The 26,138-nt window shown below is 54.5% G+C and overlaps 1 protein-coding gene and 1 long non-coding RNA gene across 2 annotated transcripts; one reads left to right on the top strand and one right to left on the bottom strand.

The window, feature by feature from the left end:
- Positions 1 to 6,688: 6,688 nt before the first annotated feature.
- LOC142072313 (uncharacterized) lies at positions 6,689 to 24,231 on the top strand. Its single transcript, XR_012668710.1, has 2 exons — positions 6,689 to 8,379; positions 23,522 to 24,231. It is a non-coding gene; the product is annotated as an uncharacterized LOC142072313 (long non-coding RNA).
- On the bottom strand, positions 14,447 to 20,675 carry LOC125638935 (glycine N-acyltransferase-like protein 3). Its single transcript, XM_048855245.2, has 6 exons — positions 20,559 to 20,675; positions 20,191 to 20,321; positions 18,256 to 18,363; positions 17,199 to 17,319; positions 16,698 to 16,818; positions 14,447 to 15,395 (listed from the first exon to the last, which is right to left on the bottom strand). The coding sequence occupies exons 2-6, from the start codon at positions 20,266 to 20,268 to the stop codon at positions 14,939 to 14,941; spliced, it is 885 nt and encodes a 294-aa protein (XP_048711202.1). The 5' UTR covers positions 20,269 to 20,321; positions 20,559 to 20,675; the 3' UTR covers positions 14,447 to 14,938.
- Positions 24,232 to 26,138: the final 1,907 nt, after the last annotated feature.

Below are 26,138 nucleotides of genomic sequence, written 5' to 3'. Positions count from 1 at the left end.
TGTGTAGGCAGTGTCAATCCCAGTGGGATGCTGCCATTGGCCTGGGGCGCAGGCAGGGTGAGGAGCGGGGCCAGCTGCTTTCCAGTGAAGCTGTGCAACCACTGTGCCCACCCCCAGGCAGGCATTGACTGGATCTCAGGCATGGTGCTGGGATCGGGTGGAGGTAGTTGAAGTGGTTGGATGCCTCCAGCTGCACCGCATTGGCCCCAGCAATGTCCCTCAGACACCCTGTCCTGGGGCCCTTCAGGGGGTGGCAACAGACCATGAGCAGTGGAAGCCCTGAATGGGGAACGTGGCTGTGGGGGGCCCAGACTGGCATGTAGGGAGGAGAGGGGACCAAGCCAATCCACCAGCATGCAGGTCTCACGAAAGGGGGCCTGCATCAAGTGAGCCAATCCCAGCCCAGCAGCCTGACCCCATGGGGCATACGGAAGCATCTGGGGAGGGCCTGGAGACTCAGGGGATGGGACTGTCTGGGGCTGCTGGGGTTAGGCCCCAGACGGTGGGGGGACATGCAGTGGCTGTGGGGCTCAAGACGAGGCACCCCAACATTACTGTGGATACAGAAGGCTTGGCCCCAGTTGATAGTGACCATGCTGCCAAGCACTGTCCTCTGTAGAATGCCAGGAACATGTTCGTGTAGAAATTAGAGTCAGCTGATGCTGCCGGCCAGGGGAGATACGGAACCGAGAAGGGGGAACTCCCACTGGAATGACTGATCTGCCTGCCCCCCCAAGCCAGCCTGGCCCCCACCCTGGGGTCCCCTGGAGGGAAAAAAACCTTGTGTCCCATTACCCACTCCCTGAGCCAGCTAAGCCCCCAGGTGCAGTGTGGTGGCTGAGGGGTGGCACCTCGCTGTGCAGCTGGGTCAGCATGGTTTAGAACTCCAGCCACTAATCCACTAGCAGCTCACTCTTGGCCAAGTTCCCACAGTTTATCCATCACTGCGCTGTGGATCTGCAAGAGCCATGGGGAGCAGAGGGGCAGATTTTACAAAGTCAGAAAACTCTTCACTGGGAGGCAGCACCGAGGTGGCCCTTTGCCAAAGCGGCAGAGGGTGTCAGCAGGGCTGAGGGAGCCCCGGGCAGCCCTCTCTTACCCCGCACAAATGAGGCTGAAATCACCAGAGCTGGGTGGGGTGGTGGAGCCTGAGGGCTGGCCCAGCTGGCATTTCTCAAAGGATAGTAGGACACAGGCCTGTCTGATGCCAGGCTCTGCGACGAGGCCAACAGCTGACACCAAACTGTGAGTGGAGCGTAGCAGAGGAGGAAACCACTGCTGAAGTGGCATCTGTTCAGTGGTTGTGGGCAGGGAACTGAATCAGAGGACACAACTGGGGACACTAAGGGGCAGGACTGGGTGTTTACTTATTATTCATAACTACAGATAGGTGAGTTGTAATAGCTGTGCTCTCCCTAGTTGGGTGCTGATTTCCCTGCCCCCTCAAACAAAGCTCTTCTTGTTTCATACTCACTCAGTTTGCCTTTTAAAGTCCCTCCAGGGAAAATATTCAGTGATCCTAGAAATTTGGTAGGATGGCTCCAACTGGTGCTATTGGTTAGTTTACCAAAGGAAGCCCTAGATATTTGACCGGACCCTTGTTGCTGCAGACATCACCCTGCAGACCGGGTTACGTACCCAGAACACTTTGGTTTTCAGGCCCTCAGTGTCTGGACACAAAGCCGACACTCTGGGAACAAGCAGAACCTCCTTTGGGAAAATTTCATTTGAAAAGTGGGTTGAAAAATGGGAAACTGTTGCATGGCCCTAGCTGTAATTCTGCCGTCCTCCTCGCCCACGAGGTCCCAGCCGTGCCAGGGAGTGCCGCCACAAAGGGGAAATACTCAAAGGTGTCTTCAGCAGTCAGTGTAATCGCAGCTGGGATCACAAAGCCAGAAATGCTTCCTGCTATTGGTCAATGCCGGTGGGTGGAGTTAAGGGGATTTGGGTGTCTTGGCTATGTGGTGCTAAATTTAACACGTCTGGATTACTTTTGAGTGTGACCTCAGGCCAGGAGTCCTTGGGGATAGTGAAGTTTGGTTTGAAGATAATCAACATCCCCGAGAGGTATTTAACCTTTGAGTTACTGAGACAGACTGAGGGAGTCCTTGGCATAGGAACTGGTTAGTATCCATGTGGAACATCATGGGTTAGAAGCATCATGCCCAGCACGTTGGGCTCAAGGAGATGTTGCTGAATGGGGACCAATTGCCCAGCCTCTCCTGCCCCATTTAAAGCTGCTGTGGCTTGTATTGTTCAGGAGCGGGGAAAAGAGCTGATGAGAGCAGACTGCAATGGGGAGAGATGTGACAAGCCCCATATGCTCAGGGTTTAGCTGATTGCCATATTTGGGGTTGGGAAGGAATTTTCCTTCAGGGCAGTTTGGAAGACGCCCTGGAGGTTTTTCGCCTTCCTCTGTAGCATGGGGCACGGGTCACTTGCTGGAGGATTCTCTGCTCCTTGAAGTCTTTAAACCACGATTTGAGGCCTTCAATAGCTCAGACACTGGTGAGAGGTTTTTCGCAGGAGTGGGTGGGTGAAATTCTGTGGCCTGCGTTGTGCAGGAGGTCGGACTAGATGATCATAATGGTCTCTTCTGACCTTAGTATCTATGAATCTATGAAACAGGAGAGAAGGAGATCCAGGGGAGATGTCTCTGGCAGGGTGGGGGGGATGGTGACACACTGACTGTGGAGGAGTTAGAGATGTAATACGCTGAGCAGGCTGTTCCAGGGAAAGCGGGGGAGGAGGAGCAGAGCAGAAGCAGGAAGAGGGTGAGCATGTAACTTGATTGGCTGGAATATCACTGAGCTCTTGCTGCGGTGTCTGAAAGTGGAACTGGGTTGGGGGTGCTACAGATATGGGGTTGGGGGACTGGGGTCCACCCAGGAGGGCAGGTAATAGAGCTTGGGAGACTAGGACAGACCCTGTAAAGTTGCGTATGGTGCTGTGAGGCTGTGGGTAGCAGACCCCATTTAAGGCTGGAGCTGGAAGATGTTACTGGTTCCATTGGGCCTAACACTGATCCCCAGACTCCTCTACCCTCCTCTCTTGGCTTCCCTTAGCCCCAGCCTGGCAGGTCCCCTGGGTGGCTGGGCTGGGGACTTATGCAGGGGCTGTGTCTGGTGCTGGGCTGGGGGTTAACATGGGGGTTCTATTCAGTGCTGCATTGTGAAGGATGAAGTGGCACAGGCTGGTTTGGCACTGGAAGCTCTGCCTCTCCTGCAGCCTCTGCATGGGGTAGTTGTCTAGGGCCATGTGGCTGTAGCTGGGATAGCCTAGTTTGTGTAACCGCTTGGCTATCAAGCTGGTTAGCACCCTATTGTAGCCACGCCCCCGTGTAACCCTGCTCCCTACAGGGAACCATCAGCTCTGTTCCCAGCCTCCCCTCTGTACCTCCTGATGTTCTTCCACCCCTCCCAGCCCTATGGCAGCTGCAGCGGGCTCCCCTCTGCCCTTCCCAGGTTGGGTGTCCCAGGGACAGGGGGAGCCCAGGTACCATCCTGTCCCATTGCTCACAGGAAGGGATGGGGAGTGGAAGTGATGTCACCATGAGATGCTGAGAAATTCCTGCTGCCTCTTCCCCCCTCTTCTCTCCCCTTCCATGAGAAAGGTGTCACATTACTGTGGGGAGGGGCAGGGACAGGGAATTCTTATTGCAGCAGTTCTGAGAGGCAGCCAATCAGAAGGGGCTTTCCCCCCAGGCAGGGTGGGATTCCCATGAAGATCACTGTGAGACCTAGCCAAACTCATGGGATTCAGGAAAGGGGGACGCTGGAGCCAAGTGAAGTGGGCAGCTGTCTGGTTTGGGTGGGGGTGGGGAGGAAATGGGACATGGGGCCTTTCCCCACTAACCCACACAGTGGGCAGCTCTGCCTATTGTCCCGTCTCGTTTGAACTGAGTGTCTCATTCCCCTTCCTGATAGAGATTCCCCCACCCCCAAAACGCCCCTGGGGTGCCTTTCCCTTCCTGGGTGAGGCGCCATAGACGCTGACTCCGTGGGTGCTCCAGGGCTGGAGCATCCACAGGAAAAAAATAGTGGGTGCTCTGCACCCACCGGCAGCCAAGCTTCCCTCCCCCCCACCTCTGCCTTCCCCCCCGAGCGCGCCACTTCCCCGCTCCTCTGCCTACCTCCCAGCGCTTCCATCCCCGCCCACCGCCAAACAGCTGTTTGGCAGCATAGCAAGCTCCAGGAGGGAGGGGGAGGAGCGGGAACGTGGTGCACTCAGGGTAGGAGGCAGGGAAGAGGCGGGGCCAGGGCAGGGATTTGGGGAAAGAGTCAGAATTGGGGCAGGGAGGGGGTGGAGTTAGGGCAGGGACTTTGGGGCAGGGGTGGAAGGGGGTGGGGCAGGGACGGGGAGTCATGGAAGGTGTGGAGTAGGGGCAAGGCCGGGAGCAGAGGGGGATCGAGCACCCACTGGCAGAAGCAGAAGTCGGCGCCTATGTGAGGAGCTGAGGTCTGAACAGACTGTGGGCAGGGAAGGTTCCTGGGCCAGGAGAGATGTGGTGCAGGGATGGGGGGAGCACAGCTGCTCAGTGCCCAAGCCCTGTCAAGGCTGACAGCTGATGGCCCTGTGCAGGAGCTGAAGAGGGATCTCCCTCCCCATGGCTGAATCCACCCCATGGCTATGCTCCCCAGTCCTGAGTGAGGTTGAGTTCCCTACCCAATCCCGCTGGGATTCTGCTGGTGGCAACAAGACCCCAGTGCCCCATGCCCTCCATGGGGAATAGCCAGCCAGACCTTGGGCATCTCAGCGCCACACTGGCCAGGGGCCCTGTGGCACAAGCAGACACTGACTGGATTTCAGGCATGGACCTGGGATCCAAGTGGAGGTAAGTGAAGTAGCAGGACGCTTCCAGCTGGACCCCTTTAGCCTCGGAGATATCCCTGGAGGCTTCATACACCCCATCCTGGAGCCCTGAAGGGGGCAGTGACGAGCTGAGAGCAGTGGGGATGGGGACTGAATGGTGGTGAGAAAAGTGCCCATATGTGTGGGGAGCCCAGCCTGGCACAGGGGGCAGGAGGGGCAGGAGTGTGAGTTTCCAAACCTACTGGCCCCAGCCCTTAGGGAAAAGGATGTGCTCAGCTGAGCCGACCCCAGCCCAGCCCTGGAAGAAGCAACCCCATATGTTCCTGTCCCCCATACAGCTGGCAGACTGGAGGGATCTGAGGGCTTCGGGGCTGGCACTGTAGGGCGGGATCCAGGGGTTTGGCCCAGACAGAACATATATGCTTAGTCGCCGTGGGGCTCTCCCTGGTGCTGTGGGGCCCATGTTACCGTGGATCCAGAAGGCCTGGCTCCAGTTGACGGCGTTGCCCAGCAGTAGGCGCCCAGGTCCCGGTAAAACACCGCATACATGTTTGTTGCCGGCACCCAGTGCCAAGAGGCTAAACAACAGCTTGGGTTGGTTCGCTACCCGGTGTGCTACACCCAATAATCACAACGGGGTGGAGAAGCAGAAAAGTTTATTTGCAGCTGCAAAAAGGTACAGGGAGAATAGAATCTCAAATCCTGCACGCAGAGCAGGAAGTTACACAGGCTTTTATACATCCTTTTTTCCAACATACTTATCCAATAGCAAGCTGCCCTAAGTATCCATATAGCCAGTCAATCCAGTTCCCAGCTAGTTCCCTTGTTCTCTGTATCATTTGTTAAACCATACATAAAGCTGCTTTATTTACGCAGAACTGCTGCGAGTGCCTCCAGGCGGGGGGGGGGGGGGGGGGGGAAGGACACTTGGGCCTAGTGCGAGGGGGCTTCATCGACACTCATGGTCTTCCATCCCCTCGAGTTACCTAGTGGCCATGCCTCAGTGTCCCCAACATGTTGGTGTAGAAATCGGAGACATCCGATGCCACTTGCTGGTGGAGACATGGAGCAGAGTGGGGAACTCCCAATGGAATGACTGATCTGCCGACCGACCCCCCCTTCCTGCCCCGAGCCAGCCTGGCCCCCACTTTGGGGCCCCCTAGAAGGAAAAGGCCTCAAATCCCAATCCTCCCCCTCCGAGCGAGGCTGGCCCCTGCCTAGAGGAGAAAGGCTCCATGTCCTACTCCCCACCCCCCAATTCCCGCAGGCCCCCAGGTGCAGCGCAATGGCTGAGGGGAGGCACCTCTCTGTGTGGCCGGGTAAGGACAGCTTTGAACTCAGGCCACGAATCCACCAGCACCTCGTACCCAGCCGGGTTCCCGTGGTTTATGGTCATCATGGCACCGAGGACCTGCCAAAGACATGGGGCAGGGGTCAGAGCTGGTGGAGGGGCAGAAATTCCCGCTCTCGTGACTCTGTCAGGAGCCTCCCATTATTTATCAGGGGGTTTCAGAGTCTCATGATATTCTGTGCCTTTGGGGAGTATTTTTCCCTTCTCAAAAATGGCCATCCTTGCCAATTGGGCTGACACCACAGGCTGCCCTTAATCAAGATGACTGCCACCTCACGATGATTTCAGGGGGCAAAGGCCAGGGAAAATGGCTTCCTCCAGGCTCTGGGAAGCACAGACTGGGGGGTTGCAGGAGAATGTGGGGAGCAGCAAGGACAGAGGATTGGGGGACGAGTGGGGGCATGTGGGGTGACACTAGGGATCAGTGTGAGGGTCAGGGAGGGTGCAGGTATGTGGAGGAAGTGAGTGTTGGGGGGAGACGTGGGGCAGGGCATATGAGTGGGGAAGCTGTGGGGGCCTGCCTCTTCTTCCCCAGTCCCCCCAGGTTTACTATCCTGACTTTTGGGGTCTGACCCCTGATTTGTGGCCTCTGGGCTGGTATCTCAGGGGAGACCCTGGGCATGGGAGGGTGGGGGAGGACAAGGGGGCTGGTGACCCCACACACACTTGAGTCATGTGATGGGCATGGAGCCATGGAGGAAGGCAGAGCTACCCAGCTCTCTGATTAGCTGTCATGGAGGCCGCCCATGCAGTGATTGGCTGACACGGTGCCTGGCCTGCCTGTGATGTGATTGGCTGATATGGAGCCAACTTGCCCTGTGATTGGCTGGGGAGGTCCCACCGGCTACACTGGGTGAGCAGCAGGAATTGGAGCTGGGTTTGGACTTTGGGAGGCACGAGGGAGGAGCGGGTGGCTGGGAGAGCAGCCAGCATCTGCGGGGGAGGGGCCTGCCTCTCCAGCCTGATCTCTAACCCATCTCCCAGGCGAGTCAGAGGGACCTTCCCCTGCTCTCTGCCCCATGGAGGGGCAGGAGGGTTGAGTCCTGGCCCTGGGGTGCGGGCAGTGGGGTTAGGCACAGCCATGTCACCGGCAGCATCTCAGGCAAGTGCCTCCACAGTGTCCCCTCCAGCAGCCTCAGCTTGGAGGAGCGGCTCAGGATCAGCATCTCTGATGGGGACGGACCCTTGGCAGATTCCAGCGGGTGTGGCGTGGGGGGCACCTGGGTGGGTGAAGGAGAGAAACCCATCAGTTACCTGTGTCTATCCCCCCATGTCACCCCAGAAGCTGGCAGGGTGTGTGTAACCTCCCACCCCTGCAATAACAAACCTGCAATAAAGCAGTCTGGGTGCAGCCCCTGTGCTCCCCAGAGACCCTACAATAATGTAAGCAGAGTCAGGATGGGCTCCACCCTGACATCTGGTGGTGAGGTGTGGCAAGTTGTGGAAAAGAATTTCAGGGGCTGATCTCATTTGCATAGGCACATCCACCCTGGCCCAAATGGTCACTTTGGCTGTTGTGGGATCCCCAGTGTCTCTGTTATTGGGGCGGGAAGAATAAATTGTTATTACCCTGATTATGGGAACTGTGCTTGGAACTGTACTTGGCCTTTTGTTATGATGGAGGGACTCACCATCAACTGAGTAGCACTCGCTAGGCAAGGGACATGGGTTCCAAAACTCTGTGACTTGAGAGAGATTTGAGATAGGTATTAGTACCTGGGACATGGGTTCCAAAACTCTGTGACTTGAGAGAGATTTGAGATAGGTATTAGTACCTGGTGGTGTGGGCCTCTCTGTGAGGGCCTGAAGCACCAATTGAACCTCTGTCTCTCTCCACTGTGGAATGTCAGAGCTAATTTTGGGTCTATTAAGAGTCTTGTTACAGGTACTGTACTGCATTCACTTTGGCTTTATGGTGCACCAGCACTAAGGCTCCCACTACAATGAGCTGAAATCACTGAGCACTGTGTCAAGTAGGTGGGAGCCGGAAGATCTAGAGTGCAGCGGTGCTGTTTGTGGATAGGCTGGTGGAGTGTTCGGGAGATGGTGAGCTGTGCAGAGTGGAGCGGTTTGTGAGATGGCGAGCTGAGTGGAGCTGGTCGTGGTGGAGCGGAGCCATTCGTGAGACAGCAGTGTGTTCATGAGACGGCGAGCTGTGCAGAGCGGAGCCGGTCGTGGTGGAGCAGAGCCCTGTGGGGCAGTCAGCTTCAGGACACGTAAGGTGCCCCTTACCTCTTTTCCCCACACACAGGCACATTTTAGCCAGACTGGGGAGTAACACTCTGCAGATGAACTTTTGAACTCTGGGGCTGGACTTTTTGGTCTTTGGGTGATTTGTGGATTGCTGGACTCAAGAGACGTTTGGGTTCTGGGACTCAAGAACCCGAGGGAAAGGATGTGGCCCAATTTTCTGGGGTGGGTCTTTGCTCATGGTTTGGTTAATGAACACTAGTTGTGGTGTTTCCCCAATTTAATGCTGATGTTGTTTACCTCATGTTATTAAAGATTCTCTACTACACCGAGACTCTGTGCTTGCGAGAGGGGAAGTATTGCCTCTTTGAGGCGCCCAGGGGGTGTGTAAGATTTTCCCAGGTCACTGGGTGGGGGCTCGAGCCAGTTTTGCATTTGCTTTGATGAGAGGGAGCCCCTGTGTACTGAACCCGGCCCTTGCTGCTATCAGCTTGGCCTGGCAGAAGGGTTACAATAAGAAGCCAGTCTCTGTACTCACCAAAGATCCTACAGTAGCAATCCCTGTCTGTGTGTCTGGCCCCAGCCATGCCAGGGCAGGTCTGTGCAGGACTCGGGAGTCCCAGTAGCTCCCATTCACCTGGGGTAAGGGGAACCTTGGAGAATTTGGCAGACAGGGTGCCTGGGGGGCAGTGAGGTCCCTGCCTGGCAGTGGCTGGTGGCCCTGTCCCCGCCATGTCTTGCTCTCCCTTGGGGCTACTCCAGCCTCTTATCCCTGAGCAAGTGAACCATTAACAGAGTCTGTGCCTGGCCTGGAGCTGTGGCAGCCACGTCCCTGCAATTGCAAGGCACCATCGGGCTCCTTCCATGGGCAGTGAGGGGTGAAACGATTTCCTGGGGCCAGTGGAGTAGAATTCTGAGGAAACACAAGCACAGCCAAGAGTGGGGCATGGGCAAACCAGTTCTGCTGGTGCCCCTCAGTCCCGACCGACAGCCCTTGCTGTCCCAGCCCTGGGCTCCCACAGAGCAGCTCCTTCCTAGCTTTCAGTTTCTGTCTATTGCTTTGATTTGAGGGTTGTGCTGGGAGCCCCCAATCTGGGCCCCTCTCCTTGGCTTTGTGCTTTCCTCTGCTCTGTGTCTCCCCCAGCCCGGTCCCCTGAGGCATGTGTGCCCTAGGAGGCTCTGTGCCTGATTTGCTCATCATGCTCTGGCTGGGATCTTGCATGGGTCCCTATCAGTATTGGGGAGCAGCCAAGAGGTCCAGGCTGGGCGGATTTCTACCTATGACAAGATGGCAAGGGGCTGTCATGGTTCGTTACCTGCTGTGCACAATGCAATCCGTATCTGCAGCAACTCAGCGTCACATTTATTACTCAGCTGGAATCCTGTATCAGAGAATCCTCAGGTTGTCTTGGCAAAGCCGAGCTGAAGGCAGAGGTTGTGTTGGCAGCAACAACTGCCTCAATACCTGCAGCTCTCAGGGATCCATCTTGGCTCTCCCTCCTCTTATCTCTGCATTCCCATGTGACTTCCTGGGATGCTGAGTCTCTGGGGTTCTCACAAACACAGTCGCCTCCCTTGCTTCTCTCTATTCCCAGAGTGCCCTCGGGAGCCAGACCCTTTGCTGGGGGCCTGAGTGAGCCACCAATGACTGAACAGGCTTTGGAGAGGGAGGACGCCCCTGCCCAGGCTGGGCCCTTGTGGCTGGCAGAGCTGTGGCATGGGGCTGATGGCTAGTGGAGGAAATGTGGTCGGTGGCTGTCTGTGCTTTGCCTGGGCTGCTTGCCAGGGTGCAGATCTCTAGATGTGCGAGTCAGGCCTCATTTGCTATGGCGTAAGGAGACATTTCCTCCCCGCCCCCCCCCCCGGGCCTTGGTACCCCCCCCCCCCAACTTTTAATAGGTCTATCTGCTCCACTTTTTGCCCCACCTTGCGTTGCAGGATATTATCACCTGTAATGTTCAACCCCCAGCCCCCTGAGTTTTTCTGAAATGACACCTCCAGTGTTAGGGTCCCTATATGGGGGCTGAAGCAGGGAGTCCCTTTTGACAGGGTCCCCAGTGTGCAATCTGGACTATGGGACCGCTGAGTCCTCCAAAGCCACCGGCTTGGTCTGACTCTCACACTGTGATGCTGATGTCAAGCTACAAACCTCTGATACACACTGCACTTACACAGCCATCCACAGGCAGGGACAAACCCAGCTGGGTCACTACAAAAAGTAATTTCCCCTCTGTTGATATTCACCGCTTCTTGTCAACTGTTGGCAATGGCCACATCCACCCTAACTGAATTGGCCTCATTAGCACTGACCCCCCACTTGGTAAGGCAACTCCCATCCTTTCATGTGCTCTAATGTATATTCTGCTTATTGTATTTTTCACTCCATGCATCTGATGAAGTGGGTTATAGCCCACGAAAGCTTATGCCCAAATAAATTTTATGTATTTTAAAGAAAAGTTATTGAAGTTGCAGGAACAAATCATCCCGATGTGTAGAAAGAACAGTAAATTTGGCAGGCAACCAGCTTGGCTTAACAGTGAAATCCTTGCTGATCTTAAACATAAAAAAGAAGCTTACAAGAAGTGGAAGCTTGGACAAATGACCAGGGAGGAGCATAAAAATATTGCTCAGGCATGCAGGAGTGAAATCAAGAAGGCCAAATCACACCTGGAGTAGCAGCTAGCAAGGATGTTAAGAGTAACAAGAAGGGTTTCTACAGGTATGTTAGCAACAAGAAGAAGGTCAGGGAAAGAGTGGGCCCCATACTGAATGGGGGAGACAACCTAGTGACAGAGGATGTGGAAAAAGCTAATGTACTCAATGCTTTTTTTTGCCTCTGTCTTCACAAACAAGGTCAGCTCCCAGAGTACTGCACTGGGCAGCATAGTATGGGGAGGAGGTGACCAGCCCTCAGTGGAGAAAGAAGTGGTTCGGGACTATTTAGAAAAGCTGGATGAGCACAAGTCCAAGGGGCCGGATGCGCTGTATCTGAGAGTGCTAAAGGAGCTGGCAGATGTGATTGCAGAGCCATTGGCCATTATCTTTGAAAACTCATGGTGATCGGGGGAGATCCCAGATGATTGGAAAAAGGCTAATGTAGTGCCCATCTTTAAAAAAGGGAAGGAGGAGGATCCAGGGAACTACAGGCCGGTCAGCCTCACCTCAGTCCCTGGAAAAATCATGGAGCAGGTGCTCAAGGAATCCATTTTGAAGCACTTAGAGGAGAGGAAAGTGATCAGGAACAGTCAGCATGGATTCACCAAGGAAAAGTCATGCCTGACTCACCTAATTGCCTTCTATGATGAGATAACTGGCTCTGTGGATAAGGGGAAAGCAGTGGACATGTTATTCCTTGTCTTTAGCAAAGCTTTTGATACAATCATAGAATCAGAGAATATCAGGGCTGGAAGGGACCTCAGGAGGTCCTGCTCAAAGCAGGACCAATCCCCAACTAAATCATCCCAGCCAGGGCTTTGTCAAGCCTGACCTTAAAAATATCTAAGGAAGGCGATTCCACCACCTCCCTAGGTAACGCATTCCAGTGTTTCACCACCCTCCGAGTGAAAAAGTTTTTCCTAATATCCAACCTAAACCTCCCCCACTGCAACTTGAGACCATTATTGCTTGTTCTGTCATCAGCTATCACTGAGAACAGTCTAGATCCATCCTGTTTGGAACCCCCTTTCGGGTAGTTGAAAGCAGCTATCAAATCCCCCCTCATTCTTCTCTTCTGCAGACTAAACAATCCCAGTTCCCTCAGCCTCTCCTCATGAATCATGTGTTCCAGTCCCCTAATCATTTTTGATGCCCTCCGCTGGACTCTTTCCAATTTTTCCACATCCTTCTTGTCATGTGGGGCCCAAAACTGTACACAGTACTCTAGATGAGGCCTCACCAAAGTCGAATAGAGGGGAACGATCACGTTCCTCGATCTGCTGGCAATGCCCCTACTTATACATCCCAAAATGCCATTGGCTTTCTTGGCATCAAGGGCACACTGTTGACTCATATCCAGCTTCTCGTTTACTATAACCCCTTGGTTCTTTTCTGCAGAACTGCTGCCGAGCCATTCGGCCCAGAGTCTGTAGCGGTGCATTGGATTCTTCCGTCCTAAGTGCAGGACTCTGCACTTGTCCTTGTTGAACCTCATCAGATTTCTTTTGGCCCAATCCTCTAATTTGTCTAGGGCCCTCCGTAGCCTATCCCTACCCTCCAGCGTATCTACCTCTCCTCTCACTTTAGTGTCATCTGCAAACTTGCTGAGGGTGCAATCCACACCATCCTCCAGATCATTTATGAAGATATTGAATAAAACCGGCCCCAGGACCGACCCTTGGGCACTCCACTTGATACCGGCTGCCAACTAGACATGGAGCCCTTGATCACTACCTGTTGAGCCCGACAATCTAGCCAACTTTCTATCCACCTTATAGTCCATTCATCCAGTCCATACTTCTTTAACTTGCTGGCAAGAATACTGTGGGAGACCTATCAAAAGCTTTGCTAAAGTCAAGGAACAGCATGTCCACCGCTTTCCCCTCATCCACAGAGCCAGTTATCTCGTCATAGAAGGCAATTAGATTAGTCAGGCATGACTTGCCCTTGGTGAATCCATGCTGACTGTTCCTCTAAGTGCTTCAGAATTGATTCCTTGAGGACCTGCTCCATGATTTTTCCAGCGACTGAGGTGATGAATGTGCCAATGCAAATGGGCATCAAGTTTTAAGTCATTGTGTGCGTTATCTTGATGTCAGGGGTAGGCCCGTAGATGCATTTCTAGATGTTCAAGTTATAGAAAACACATCGGCTGCATCTGTGACAACCCACATCTTAGAAGAGTTAAATGCTTGTCAATTGGACCCCAAACAGATGGCTGCTTGTGCATTTGATGGAGCTGCAAACTTCTCTGGAAGACATGGTGGAGCACAAGCTGTGCTCAGAGAAAAGTGTAACCCTAGTCTCTCCTATGCACACTGCGGAGGCCATCTTCTCCAACTAGCACTAGTACAAGCTGCAGAATCTTCAAAAGACATTAAAAAAAGCTATAAATTTAATGTCTTCATTATATTCTTTTTTCAGCAAGAGTCCAAAAAGACAATATCTTGGAAAATATAGAAGATAGACTGGGACTGAAGTTCAAATTAGTCCAACCTGGGAAAACCTGCTGGCTTTCTCATGAGCGAGCCTTGGCTGTTGTCTTAAAATTACTCAAGCCGTTATTACTGGCTTTGGAAAGTATCTACCAAGATGGGATGGATCTAAGAAGTGAGGCTGGTGGATTACTTTTGCTACTACGTTCAGAGAAGACTATTGCCATTCTCTCTCTTGTAGTCTACTGTTGAAACCACTTGGGTCATTAAACAATGCCATCCAGGCATCTGCTACAATAGTAGTAGATCTTTGTCCATCAATAGAAACTACATTTGGATCAATCAGAGAGCTATCCATTGAAAAAATACTGGAAGAAGCCAAGACTTCAGTCCAGAAGTTGACTGATGAAGGCATTTATACTGAATCCTTAAGTGAAGAAGACAAGAAGTGTTTGTTAAGACAACTGAAAAAGTACACAAACTTGATTCTTAAAAATCTACAATAGAGACTTCTAGATTCTACTCAACTTCTGCGTAGCTTTTACAGATCCCTGTCTTACAAAACACTGACAGTTGAGTGGAGTGAGACGCTACCATCAATGGGCCTGCCATGTGCTCAGGACAGAATAGAGAATTTGAACACGGAGTGGAATATCATACAACGAATAAATGAAGATTTGACTTCAACTTCTTTTTTATCATCACTAGTGGCTCAACCCGATCTTTGTGCTCTGTTTCCTGGGCTGAAAGAAGTAGGAATTCATCTTTTGCTACTCCCAGTCACAACAGCTACAGTTCTTTTTCATCATTGAATAGCATTTTGTGTTCTGAAAGAAGTCGCCCTCTGCCTAATCATGTGAATGAACTGCTGAGCATATCAATTGAAGGAATAGAAGTACCGGACACATGAGAAGCCGCCAAAGATGAACGCATTGCATTCAAGAAATTCATTAACAGAGTTGTGGAAAATTATAACAAGAAACCAAGAAGAATGTAGACGTAGTGCTTCATAGAAGGCTTGAGTAGCCAACTTTAATTTGTGTGATGATTTTAAAACATGAGTTAAATCTAATAAAATGGTCATGAAACATTTTTCAGTTTTTACTATGGTGCCATACTGCCCACCTTCACCCTCATAGTCTCACCCCTCATCGGCCCTGACACCCCCCCCCGTAAATTCAAACACCCCCCCAATTTCAATTCCTGGGGAAACCACTGGATGGGGGTGCTGTGTGTATGGGTCTGGGGGGATAGGCTCTACCAAGAAGGGCAGGTTATGGGGCTCGGGAGAGTAGGACAGACCCTGTAAAGCTGGGTACAGGGCTGTGAGGGAGGGCAAGGCCTTTGGGCATGAGGGTAGCAGATCCCTTGTGAGGCTGGAGCTGGGAGATGTTACTGGTTCCACAAGTAACTGATCTCCAGACTCCCACACCCCCCTCCCTTGGCTTCCGTTAGTCCCAGCCTGGCAGGTCCCCTGGGTGGCTGGGCTGGGGACTCATGCGGAGGCTGTACCCGGGGCTGGGCTGGGGGTTAACGTGGGGGTTCTGTGCAGTGCTGCGTTGTGGAGGATGAAGTGGCACAAGTTGGGCTGGCGCTGGAAGCTCTGCCTCTCCTGCAGCCTCTGCATGGGGTAGTTGTCCACGGCCACGTGGCCGTAGCTGGGATAGCCTAGTGCGTGCAACCGCTTGGCTATCAAGTTGTTCAGCACCCCATTGTAACCGCGTCCCCGGTGCTCGGGCATAGTGACGCTACGCCCCATGGCACCATATGGGTCTGAAACAGTCCAGCTGAGAAGGTGGCCAGCAGAGTCTAGGAGGCAGAAACTGGGGAAGTGGCGGATCAGTCTTTCCAGGAACCTCTTGCTGTACTTGTTTCCCCCATAGGGCCACATCTCATTCATCAGGTCGAGGTGGGAGACATCCAGGGTCGACAACCTCACAGCCGGGTCTAGTCTGGGGAGGCAGAGAACAGCAGGGCCAATCCCCAAGGGTTAGCGATCGCGAATTAGACCCCAACATCATGAGATTGGCCCTAATATCGTGAGGTTTTTTTAAAAAGATGACTATGATTGCTGGTCTCCCTTGATAGCTGAACTCCCTCGACACCTGGTTGTGACAGTGTTATCAACAGTCCCAGATTTATTATGGTGATTTGGGATCTTCTGCCCAGCAATTAATTCTGCTCCATCAGTTCTGTTCCCAGCCAGGTGCCCATCAACTCTTCCTAGCCCCCCCAGCCTCCCTTCTGCTCCTCCTGGTGTTGTTCTGCCCCCTCCCAATCCAGTGGGGGCTGCAGCGGGCTCCCCTCTTCCCCTCCCAGGCCAGGTGTTCCTGGGATGGGGGCAACATGTGCACCATCCTGTCCCCATTGCTCACAGGCTCAGGGCTGGGGCAGGGAGTTGGGGAGTGGGACCGGGTGCAGGGTACAGCTTCCGGGAGGGAGTTTGGGTGTGGGAGGGTGTGGGGAGAGGGAGTGGAGCCATCCTGAGATGCTGAGCAATTCCTGCTCCCTCCTTCCCTTCTGTGAGAAAGGTGTCACATTACTGCAGGGAGTGGGGGGAAGGAGATCTTACTGCAGGAGCTCTGATTGGCTGATCTTCCCCAGGAGGTCTCGGAGACACACAGGCAGGGGGGAATTCCCATGTAGGTGATTGTAAGATGGGCTGCCCAGTGAAACTCCTGGGACTCAGGAGAGGGGATTGCTAAAGCCAAGTGGAGGAGGGAAATGGCTGGCTCAGAGGGTGGGGAGTGGGATACGGGGCCTTTCCCCACTAACCCACACTGCCTAATGTCCCTTTGGCCAGGTGAGACATGGTGTAGGGATGGGGGGAGCACGGCCTCTCGCTGCCCAAACCCTGCCAGGGCTGGCTGATTGCAGAAGTGCCTGGTCCCCAGGGGCCACGGATGGGGTCCCATTGGTGGCATAGAAGCCATTTGCATCAGGGTTTCCTGGCAGAGGCTGGGGCCCTGTGCAGGAGCTGAACAGGGATCTCCCTCCCCATGGTTGTCCCCACCCCATGGCTACGCTCCCCAGTCCCTGCAAGGTCCCTGAAGGAGGTTAGGCTCAGTGCCAACCTACAGGGTTTATACTGCTGGCAATAGGACCCCAGTGCCCCAGGTCCTGCATGGGTAATAGCCAACCACATCTTAGGCATCCCAGCACCATACTGGCCAATTCCCTCACCGTGCAGACTGTCCCCTTCTCTACCAACCCCACCCCTCCCATGGGGCCCTCTGGCGCAAGCAGACACTGACTGGATTTCAGGCAAGGTGTTGGGATCTGGGTGAAAATAAGTGAAGTAGCGGAACACCTCCAGCTTGACCCCTTTAGTGTTGGCGATGTCCCTCGAGGCCTCGTAGAGCCCGTCCCGGAGCCCTGCAGGGGGCAGCAACGGGCCATGAGCAGTGGGGACAGGGACTGAATGGTGGTGACAAAAGGGCCCATATGTGTGGGGAGCCCAGCCTGGGACAGGGGGCAGGAGGGGCAGGAGTCTGAGCTTCCAAACCTACCAGCCCCAGGCCTCAGGGAGAAGGATGTGGTCAGGTGATCTGATCTCAGCCCAGCACTGGCAAGGGGCTACCCCATAAGTACCTGCCCTGCACAGGGCTCATGGCAGCAGCCTTGCAGCCTGGGGGAGGGGCAGTGGAGGGCTTTGGGGCTGGCACAGTAGGGCAGGATCCTGGGGTTGGGCCCACGCAGGATTTATATGCTCAGTCTTTGTGGTGCTCTCCCTGGTGCTGTGAGGCCCACATTACCGTGGATACAGAAGGCCTGGTTCCAGTTGACGGCGCTGCCCAGCAGGGCCCTGTAGGCACCCAGGTCCCGGTAGTATGCCGCGTACATGTTGGTGTAGAAATCAGAGTCATCCAATGCCACCTGCCAGGGGAGACATGGAGCCAAGAAGTGGAAACTCTTAATGGAATGACTGATCTGCCTGCCCCCCGCTCCCGAGCCAGCCAGTCCCCTGCTTGGGGGCCCCCTAGAAGGGAAAGGCCCCAAATCCCAATCCCAGCCCTCCCTGAGACAGTTTGGCTCCCAACCTGCGGTTCCCCTGTGCAGAGTTTCTCAAAACTGTGGGTCGGGACCCAAAAATGGGTTGCCAGAATATTTCAAAGGGTCCCATGGCAGCTCCTGTGGCTACTGTCCCATGGCGCTGGCTGGACTCGGCTCCCTGCTCCAGGCACTGCAACATCTGGGGTCCTGGTGGCATTCAGGTTTGGCCCAGCCACCATGACAATGGGAGTCTGGGTAGGCCAAATTTGAGTGAGTGGTACTGCAGCCCCATGAGCCAGGGCACAACTCCACTCTCACAAATTTGGTCCAGTTAGGGGGGCGGGATCAAACCTGAGCGGCACTGAAACCCCAGCGGTTGCAATGGCCAGAGCAATGAGCCTAGCCCAGCCAGCCCCACACCACGGGAGCTGCTATTGTGGGGTGAGTGCTGGGCAGGACCCAACCCCCCACAGGGGGCAGAATCCAACAGAAACCACCCTGGGACCTCCACGCCCAGACTATTTACTGCATCACAATAGGCCATAAACAGTTACGAATGGGTCCTAAGCCCCAAAAGGTTGAGAACTACTGCTGTAGAATGGAAAGGTCCCTAATCCCAATCCCTGCCCCCCCAAACCAGTTTGGTCCTCGCCCTGGGGCCACCTAGAGGGGAAAGGACCTGAATCCCAATTCCTGCCCCCGACCTAGCCAGGCCCCCACACCATGGCCCACCTAGAGGGGAAAGGCCCCAGGTCCCACTCCCCAACACCCGAGAGAGCTAGATCACCCAGGTGCAGCGCAGTGGCTGAGGGGCAGCACCTCTTTGCGTGGCCGTGTGAGGACGGCTTTGAACTCAGGCCACGAATCCACCAGCACCTCCTGTGCTGCCGGGTTCCCACAATTTATGGTCATCACGGCGCCATGGACCTGCCAGTGACATGGATGTGGTGAGGGTTAGAGGTGGGGGCAGGGCAGCAATTCCAGCTCTCACGACTCTGTCAGGAGCCTCCCAATGTTTACCGGGTGGTTTCAGCATCTCGTGATCTTCTGCACCATGGCAGTTTTTTGCCCTTCTTCAAAATGGCCACCCTCTCCCATCCCTGCCAATGGGGCTGACACCACAGGCTTCCCTTAGTCAAGATGACTACCACTTCACAACGATTTCAGTTGGCCGAGGCCAGGGAAGATGGTGGTCTCCTGCCCCCTCCCGCTGGGGTTACTCTCCTGATTTTTGGTGTCTGACCCCTGATTTGTGGCCCTGGGCTGGTATCATAGGGGAGACCCTGACCGTGGCTGGGTTAGGGTTGTCAGGCATCTGGTTTTCATGGACCTTGGCAGCTCCAGTCAGCACCGCTGGCCAGGTTGGTAAAAGTCCAGTCGGTGGCACAGTGGGACTAACCAGGCTCCCTGCCTGCTCTGGCTCTGTGCGGCTCCTGGAAGCTGCAGCATTTTCCCCCTCCGGCTCCTAGGCTCAGGGATAGCCAGGGAGCTCTGCACGCTACCGCTCCCCTGAGCACCGGCTCTGCAGCTCCTGTTGGCTGGGAATTGTGGCCAATGGGAGCTGCAGGGGCGGAGCCTACAGATGCGGGCAACGTGCAGAGCCCCCTGGCCCCTCTGTCTAGGGGCTGGACATGCCAATCGCTTCTGGGAGCCACCTGAGGTTAGCTCCACCCGGAGCCCACACCCCGAACTCCCTCCTGCGCCCCAACCCCCTGCTCCAGCTCGTAACCCCGTCCTGCACACAAACTCCCTCCCAGAAACTGTACTCTGTGCCCTGTCCCACTTCCCAACCCCCTGCCCCAACCCTGAGCCTCCTCCCGCACTCCAAACCCCTCAGCCCCATCCCAGAGCCCCCTCCTGCACCCCAGACCCCTCATCCTCAGCCCCACACCAGAGCCTGCACCCCCAGCCAGAGCTCTCACCCCGTTCTGCACCCCAACCCCCTGCCCCAGCCTGGAGCCCACTCTGAGCCCCTCATTTCTGGCCCCACCCCGGAGCCCACACCCCCTGCCAGAGCCCTCACTCCCTCCTGTACCCTAACCCCCAGTCTGGAGCACACTACAAGCTCCTCAGCCCCAGCCTGTAGCTCCCTTCTGCACCCCAAACCCCTCATCCCCAGCTCTCACCCCTAGCTGGAGCTGTCACCCCCCACTTCCAACCCCCTGTCCCAGCCCAATGAAAATAAGCAAATGAGCGCGGGTGGGGGAGAGCGAGCAACGGAGGGAAGGGGGAGTGAGAGGAGATGGGGCCTTGGGGAAGGGGCGGGGCCTTGGGGCAGCAGTGGGGCAAGGGTGTTCAGGTTTCTGCAGTCAGAAAGTTGGCAACCTTAGGTCAGGTGTGTCGGGGGAGGGGAATTGAAGGGGCTGGTGACCCGCCACAGACACTAGAGCCATGTGATGGGCATACAGTCATGGAGGGAGCCACAGCTACTCAACTCTCTGGTTGGCTGGCACGGGGCCAACCTGCCCTGTGATTGGCTGGGGAAGTCCCGCCAGCTACGCTGGATGAGTAGCAGGAATTGGTGCTGGGTTTGGACTGTGGGAGACATAAGGAGCGAGGTAGGAGTGGGTGGCCAGGAGAGCTGAGCAGCCAGTGCCTGGGGGGAGTCTGCCCCTCCAACCTGCTCTCTAACCCATCTCCCAGGGGAGTCAGAGGGACCTTCCCCTGCTCTCTGCTCCATGGGTGGGGCGGGGGTTGGGGGGTTGAGTCCCGTCCCGGGGGTGCGGGCAGTGGGGCTAGACACAGCCATGTCACCTGCAACGTCTCAGGCAGGCGCCTCCGTAGTGTCGCCTCCAGCAGCTGCAGCTTGGAGGAGCAGCTCAGGATCAGCATCTCTGTCAGGATGGGCCCTTGGCAGCTTCCCGGGAATGTGATGTAGGGGACACCTGGGAGGAGGGGAGAAGAGAAACCCTTCAGTTATGTGTGTCTATCCCCACACCCCCAAGTGACCCCAGAAGCAGGCAGGGTGTCTGCAACCTCCAATCTCTACAATAACAAACCTACGATAGGGTGCAGCCACCGTGTTCACCAGAGACCCTACAATAACAATCCCTGTCTGTGGCCCCAGCAATGCCAGGGCTGGTCTGTGCAGGGCTAGGGTCGCCCAACTAGCTTCCACTCACCTGGGCAGTCTCTGTGCTAGGGTAAGGAGCAGTCCTGGAGAAGGCAGTGCGGTCCCGTCTCCACTGGATCTCTCCCTTGAGGACTGCTCCAGCCTCTTAACCCTGAGTGAATGAACCATTAACAGAGCCTGTGGCTGGCCCTGAGCCGGGGGCACCTCCCTGAAGTCACAAGGCCGATCAGGCTCCTTCCATGGGCAGTGAGGGGTGAAATGATTTCCTGGGGCCAGTGTAGTAGAATTCTGAGGAAACATGAGCACAGCCAGAAGTGGGCCATGGGCTTTGATAGAGGGTTCTGCTGGGATGGGAGCCTCCAGTCTGGGCACCTCTCCTTGGCTGCATCCTTCCCTCTGGCCTGTGTCTCTCCCAGCCCTGTCCCCCGAGGCATGTGTGCCCTACACTCTGTGCTTGTTTTGCCCATGCAGAGGCTGGGATTTCACATGGATCCCTCTCAGGTTTGGGGAGGGGTCATGGGGTCCAGGCTGGGCAGGTTTCACCTACCAAAAGATGGAAGCCCTCTGGGATGTGGCTGTCATGGTTCATTACCCGCCGGGAGCAATGCAATCAGTATCTGTCACGACCTAGCGTCATATTTATTAATTAGCTGGAATCCAGCATCAGAGAATCCGAGCTGAAGACAGAGGCCATGGTGGCCCAGCAACTCTGTGGGATCCATCTTGATTCGCCCTCCTTTTGTCTCTGCATCCCTATGTGAGTTCCTGGGATGCTGAGTCTCTGGGGTTCTCACAAACACAGTCACCTCCCTCGCACCCCGTGTCTTTGTTCCAAGCTGCAGCAGAGCTGTGTCCATGTCTCCTGCTCCCTTGTGTGCTAAGTCACTGGCAAACCGTGGAGTTAATGTTGCCCAGAGGTTCCACGCACCCTGCCAGAATGTCAAGCCCAGCAAAACTCACATATCTGAAAACGAAGCAATGAGGAGTTAAGGTGCCTGCCTATGCTCCTTAATTCTGCTCCAGCTGTGGGATGGAGATAACGGTTGTGCTTTGTAACATTTGCAGTGTGTAGTTGGTCTATGACCCAAAAACTTGATGGTTATTTTATTACATGTGTAAAAAGTCTGGTGTCTCGCTCCTCCCCAGCCTCTACCATCCCCTACTACATGTAGCCTTCCCCTGGTACCCTGCCAGCATTTCCAGCTCGCCATCTCCTGCCGATCCCCTTAAGCCGTCAGCATTTTCGAAGGCAGGGGTGCACAAAAACCATTGGTAGAAGCTGTGAACTTGAAGAAAAGCAGTTTTTGGGTGGGTAGCTGTCGTTCATAGAATCACAGAATATCAAGGTTGGAAGGGACCTCAGGAGGTCATCTAGTCCAACCCCCTGCTCAAAGCAGGACCGATCCCCAACTTAGGGCTTGGCTACACTTGTGACTTACAGCGCAATAAAGGAGCCCCGGGCACACTAGCTCACTACACGTCCACACTGGCAAGGCACGTAGAGCGCTCTGACTCCGCGGCTACAGCACTGCTGGTACTCCACCTCGGCGAGTAGAATAACATTTTCTGTGCCACCGCTGGAGCACCGCGGCGCCAGTGTGGACGCCCTGGTCTGTTATGGCGCTGTGATCAGCCTCCAGAAGTATCCCACAATGCCTGTTCTAGCCACTCTGGTCATCGCTTTGATCTGTACTGCCCTGCCCTCAGGTGACCAACCATCAGACCCGCCCTTTAAATTCTCTGAGAATTTTGAAAATCCCCTTCCTGTTTGCTCAGCCAGGCATGGAGTGCTCTCATCAGCGAATCTTTCCAGGTGACCATGCCTCCATGCGCCAGGTGATCCCCAATATAGAGCCATGGCGAGATGCTGCAACTCATCAGTGTTCGGGGGGAGGAAGCTGTCCAGTCCCAGCTGCGCTGCAGCTGCAGGAATTACGATCGCTTCGGGCAGATATCAAGGGATATGATGGAAAGGGGCCATGACCAGGATGCCCTGCAGTGCAGGGTTAAAGTGAAGGAGCTGCGGAATGCCTACCGCAAAGCCCGTGAGGCAAACAGCCGCTCCGGTGCTGCTCCCGCGACCTGCCATTTCTACAAAGAGCTGGATGCGATACTTGGGGGCGTACTCCCCACCTCCACTCCAAGCACCACCATGGACACTTCAGAGCCCAGTGCAACAAGGCGGGAGGAGGAGGAGGAGGAGCAGCAAAGCGGGAGCGAGGGTGCTCCGGCACAGGAAGACACCCCGGCATCCCTAGATGCATGCAGCCAGGAGCTGTTCTCAAGCCAGGAGAAAGGTAGCCAGTTGCGGCGGCCGGTGCTTGGGGAAGGGTAAACACCAGAGGAGGTTTTCGGTAACCGGCTTTTATTTTGGGAAGGAAGTTATTCGGTGCAGGCTCTTGGGGTGAGGAGGGTTAGGGCTGCATGCATGCCTAGATGCAGAATAGGGGATTGATGTGCTCTCTTACATCATGGTAATGGGCCTCAGTGATCTCTTCAAAGGTCTCAGCCAGAACTTGGGCAATACGCTTGTGCAGGTTTTTTGGGAGAGCTACTGTGTTCCTTGTCCCAGTAACGCTAACATGTCTGCGCCACTGTGCTGTGGGGGGCGGGGGGACCATTGCTGCACATAGGCAAGCTGCATATGGGCCAGGGCGGAATCTGCATTGTAGTAGAAGATCCTCCCTTGCTTCCCTGGTCACCCTCAGCAGCAAGATATCTTCCAGGATGAAGTCCTGTGGAAAATGTGTTCGTTATAGGGGCCCACTGCCGCTGTTGGCTCTCCTCAAGGCACAGAAATCCAGAGGACAGTACAGCTGTGAAACAATCAGACATGCTTGACCCTGTGCTCACTTACCATTTTGGGGCTCCCATAGGTTATGTGTGCTCACTTTGGCATGGGCAAATTATGCTATTGTGTAGATTGTGCTCGCCCTTGAGTACGGGGGAATCATTGCTCTGCCTGGTGTGAACAATGCTGCCTCTGTTAAGTGTTGAATTTTGCCTTTACAGATGCAACCCTTGAGACCTCAGCCGTCTGTGTTATCAATGGCTGAGAGGCTGCAAAGAATCAGGAAGAGGCCATGTAGAAGCAAAGAGGACATGCTGCATGAAGTCATGCAGCATTCAACTAATGAAAATAAAAAAGTGCAGAAGTGGCGAGAAAGTGAAAGGAGGGTCCACCAGCAGAATGCGGATCGCCGGCACCAAAGCACAGAGTGGCTGATAAGCATCATGGAGAGCCAAGCGGATTCAATCCAGGTGCTCGTAGCCACGCAGGCGGAGCACTACCGTGCCCACCGCCCCCCGCAGTTCTTGTCCCAAAACTCTTTCCCTTGTGCCACCATGTCACTCCAAACCACTTTCCCCAACATCTGGGTTCTTACCACCACCCACTGCCTCCAACACCTGTAGCTTCACCACCCAGCCCTGAAAATTACAACCCTTACCCAAAAAGAAAAGGAGGACTTGTGGCACCTTAGAGACTAACCAATTTAGTTGAGCATGAGCTTTCATGAGCTACAGCTCACTTCATCAGACTCAACCCCCATCACCATGCAGTATAGCCATCCTGAAGTACAGCACGCATTGCACAGCACTCCAGACAGGACATACACAAATCTGTGATTGTACCATTCCCCACCCCACCCCCTTGCCCTTTGTGTTTCCCAAGCAGTTGTGCTGTGTTTCTTTTCAATAAATTTATTTTTTGGCTTTGAAAACATTCTTTATTATTGCATATCATAAAAGAAACCTTAGCGCAGGAAAACAACAGGCACTGCAAGTCAGTGTATCATACGTAGCAAACACAGATTCCCACTGCACTTCACTCCTGTGCAGGGCACCACACCAGACATTACTGTTTGCTTTCAACCTCAAATTGCTCCCTCAAGGCATCCCTAATCCTTGCAGCCCCGCCCTGGGCCCCTCTAATAGCCCTGCTCTCTGCCTGTTCAAATTCAGCCTCCAGGTGTTGAAATTATGAGTTCCATGCCTGAGTGAATCTTTCACCCTTCCCTTCACAAATATTATGGAGGGTACCACACGCGGCTATAACTGCGGGGATGCTGTTATCAGCCAGATCCAGCTTCCCATACAGAGAGCGACAGCGACCCTTTAAATGGCCAAAAGCACACTCCAGAGTCATTCTGCACTGGCTCAGCCTGTTGTTGAACCACTCCTTGCTGCTGTCAAGGCTCCCTGTGTAGGGTTTCATGAGGCACGGCATCAATGGGTAAGCGGGGTCTCCAGGATCACAATGGGCATTTCGACTTCCCCTATGGTGATCTTCTGGTCTGGGAAAAAAGTCCCAACTTGCAGCTTCCTGAACAGGCCAGTGTTAATAAAGATGCGTGTGTCATGCACCTTTCCAGGCCAGCCTGCATTAATGACAATGAAATGCCCACGGTGATCCACAAGCGCCTGGAGAACCATAGAGAAATAGCCCGTCCAATTAACATACTCGGAGGCTAGGTGGGCTGGTGCCAGAATTGGAATATGCGTCCCAATCTATCACCCCTCCACAGTTAGGGAAACCCATTTGTGCAAAGCCAGCCACAATGTCATGCACGTTACCCGGAATCACGGTTCTTCTGAGCAGGATGTGATTAACGGCCCCGCAAACTTGCATCAACACGATTCCAACGGTCAACTTCCCCACTCCAAATTGGTTAGCGACCAATCGGTAGCTGTCTGGAGTTGCCAGCTTCCCGATTGCAATAGCCACCCACTTCTCCACCATCAGGGTAGCTCTCAATCTCGTGTCCTTGCGCCGCAGGGTGAGGGCGAGCTTCTCCCATAGTCCCATGAAAGTGGCTTTTCTCATCTGAAAGTTCTGCAGCCACTGGTTGTCATCCCAGACTTGCATGACAATGTGATCCTACCACTCAGTGCTTGTTTCCCGAGCCCAAAAGCAGCGTTCCACGGTGGTGAGCATGTCCGGGAATGCCACAAGCAAACTCGTGTCGTTTGCGTCATTCGAGTCGATATCATCGTCGGAGTCCTCACTGTCACTTTGGATCTTAAGGAATAATTCAACTGCCAAATGTGATGTGCTGGTGAGACTCGTCAGCATATTCCTCAGCAGTTTGAGCTCCATTCCCGCAGACCGAAAGATAAGACAGAGCGCACAGTACAAAAACCATTGAAAGATGGCGCCAAATGTGGACGGAAGCACAGGGATTGCTGGGATGTGAAGCGATGCATCACGGGGCATTGGGACAGGACCCAGAATGCCCCGCACTCCCCACCCCCTTCGCACAAGCCACAGCGCCAGAATGGGAAGAGGTGCTCTGTGGGATAGCTGCCCACAATGCATCCCTCCAAATGCCACTGCAAGTGCCACAAATGTAGCCACACCAGTGCGCTTGCAGCTGTCAGTGTGGACAAACTGCAGCGCTTTTCCTACTGCACTGTACGAAGGCTGGTTTAACTCACAGCACTCTACATCTGCAAGTGTAGCCACTCCCTAAATCATCCCAGCCAGGCTTTGTCAAGCCTGACCTTAAAAACTTCTAAGGAAGGAGATTCTACCACCACCCTAGGGAACCCATTCCAGTGTTTCACCACCCTCCTAGTGAAAAAGTTTTTCCTAATATCCAACCTAAACCTCCCCCACTGCAACTTGAGA

This window comes from Caretta caretta, chromosome 6 (assembly GCF_965140235.1).
Source record: "Caretta caretta isolate rCarCar2 chromosome 6, rCarCar1.hap1, whole genome shotgun sequence".
NCBI classification, from domain to species: domain Eukaryota; kingdom Metazoa; phylum Chordata; order Testudines; family Cheloniidae; genus Caretta; species Caretta caretta.
The sequence above is the reverse complement of the archived record's forward strand: the minus strand, read 5'-3'. Positions and strand labels throughout refer to the sequence as shown.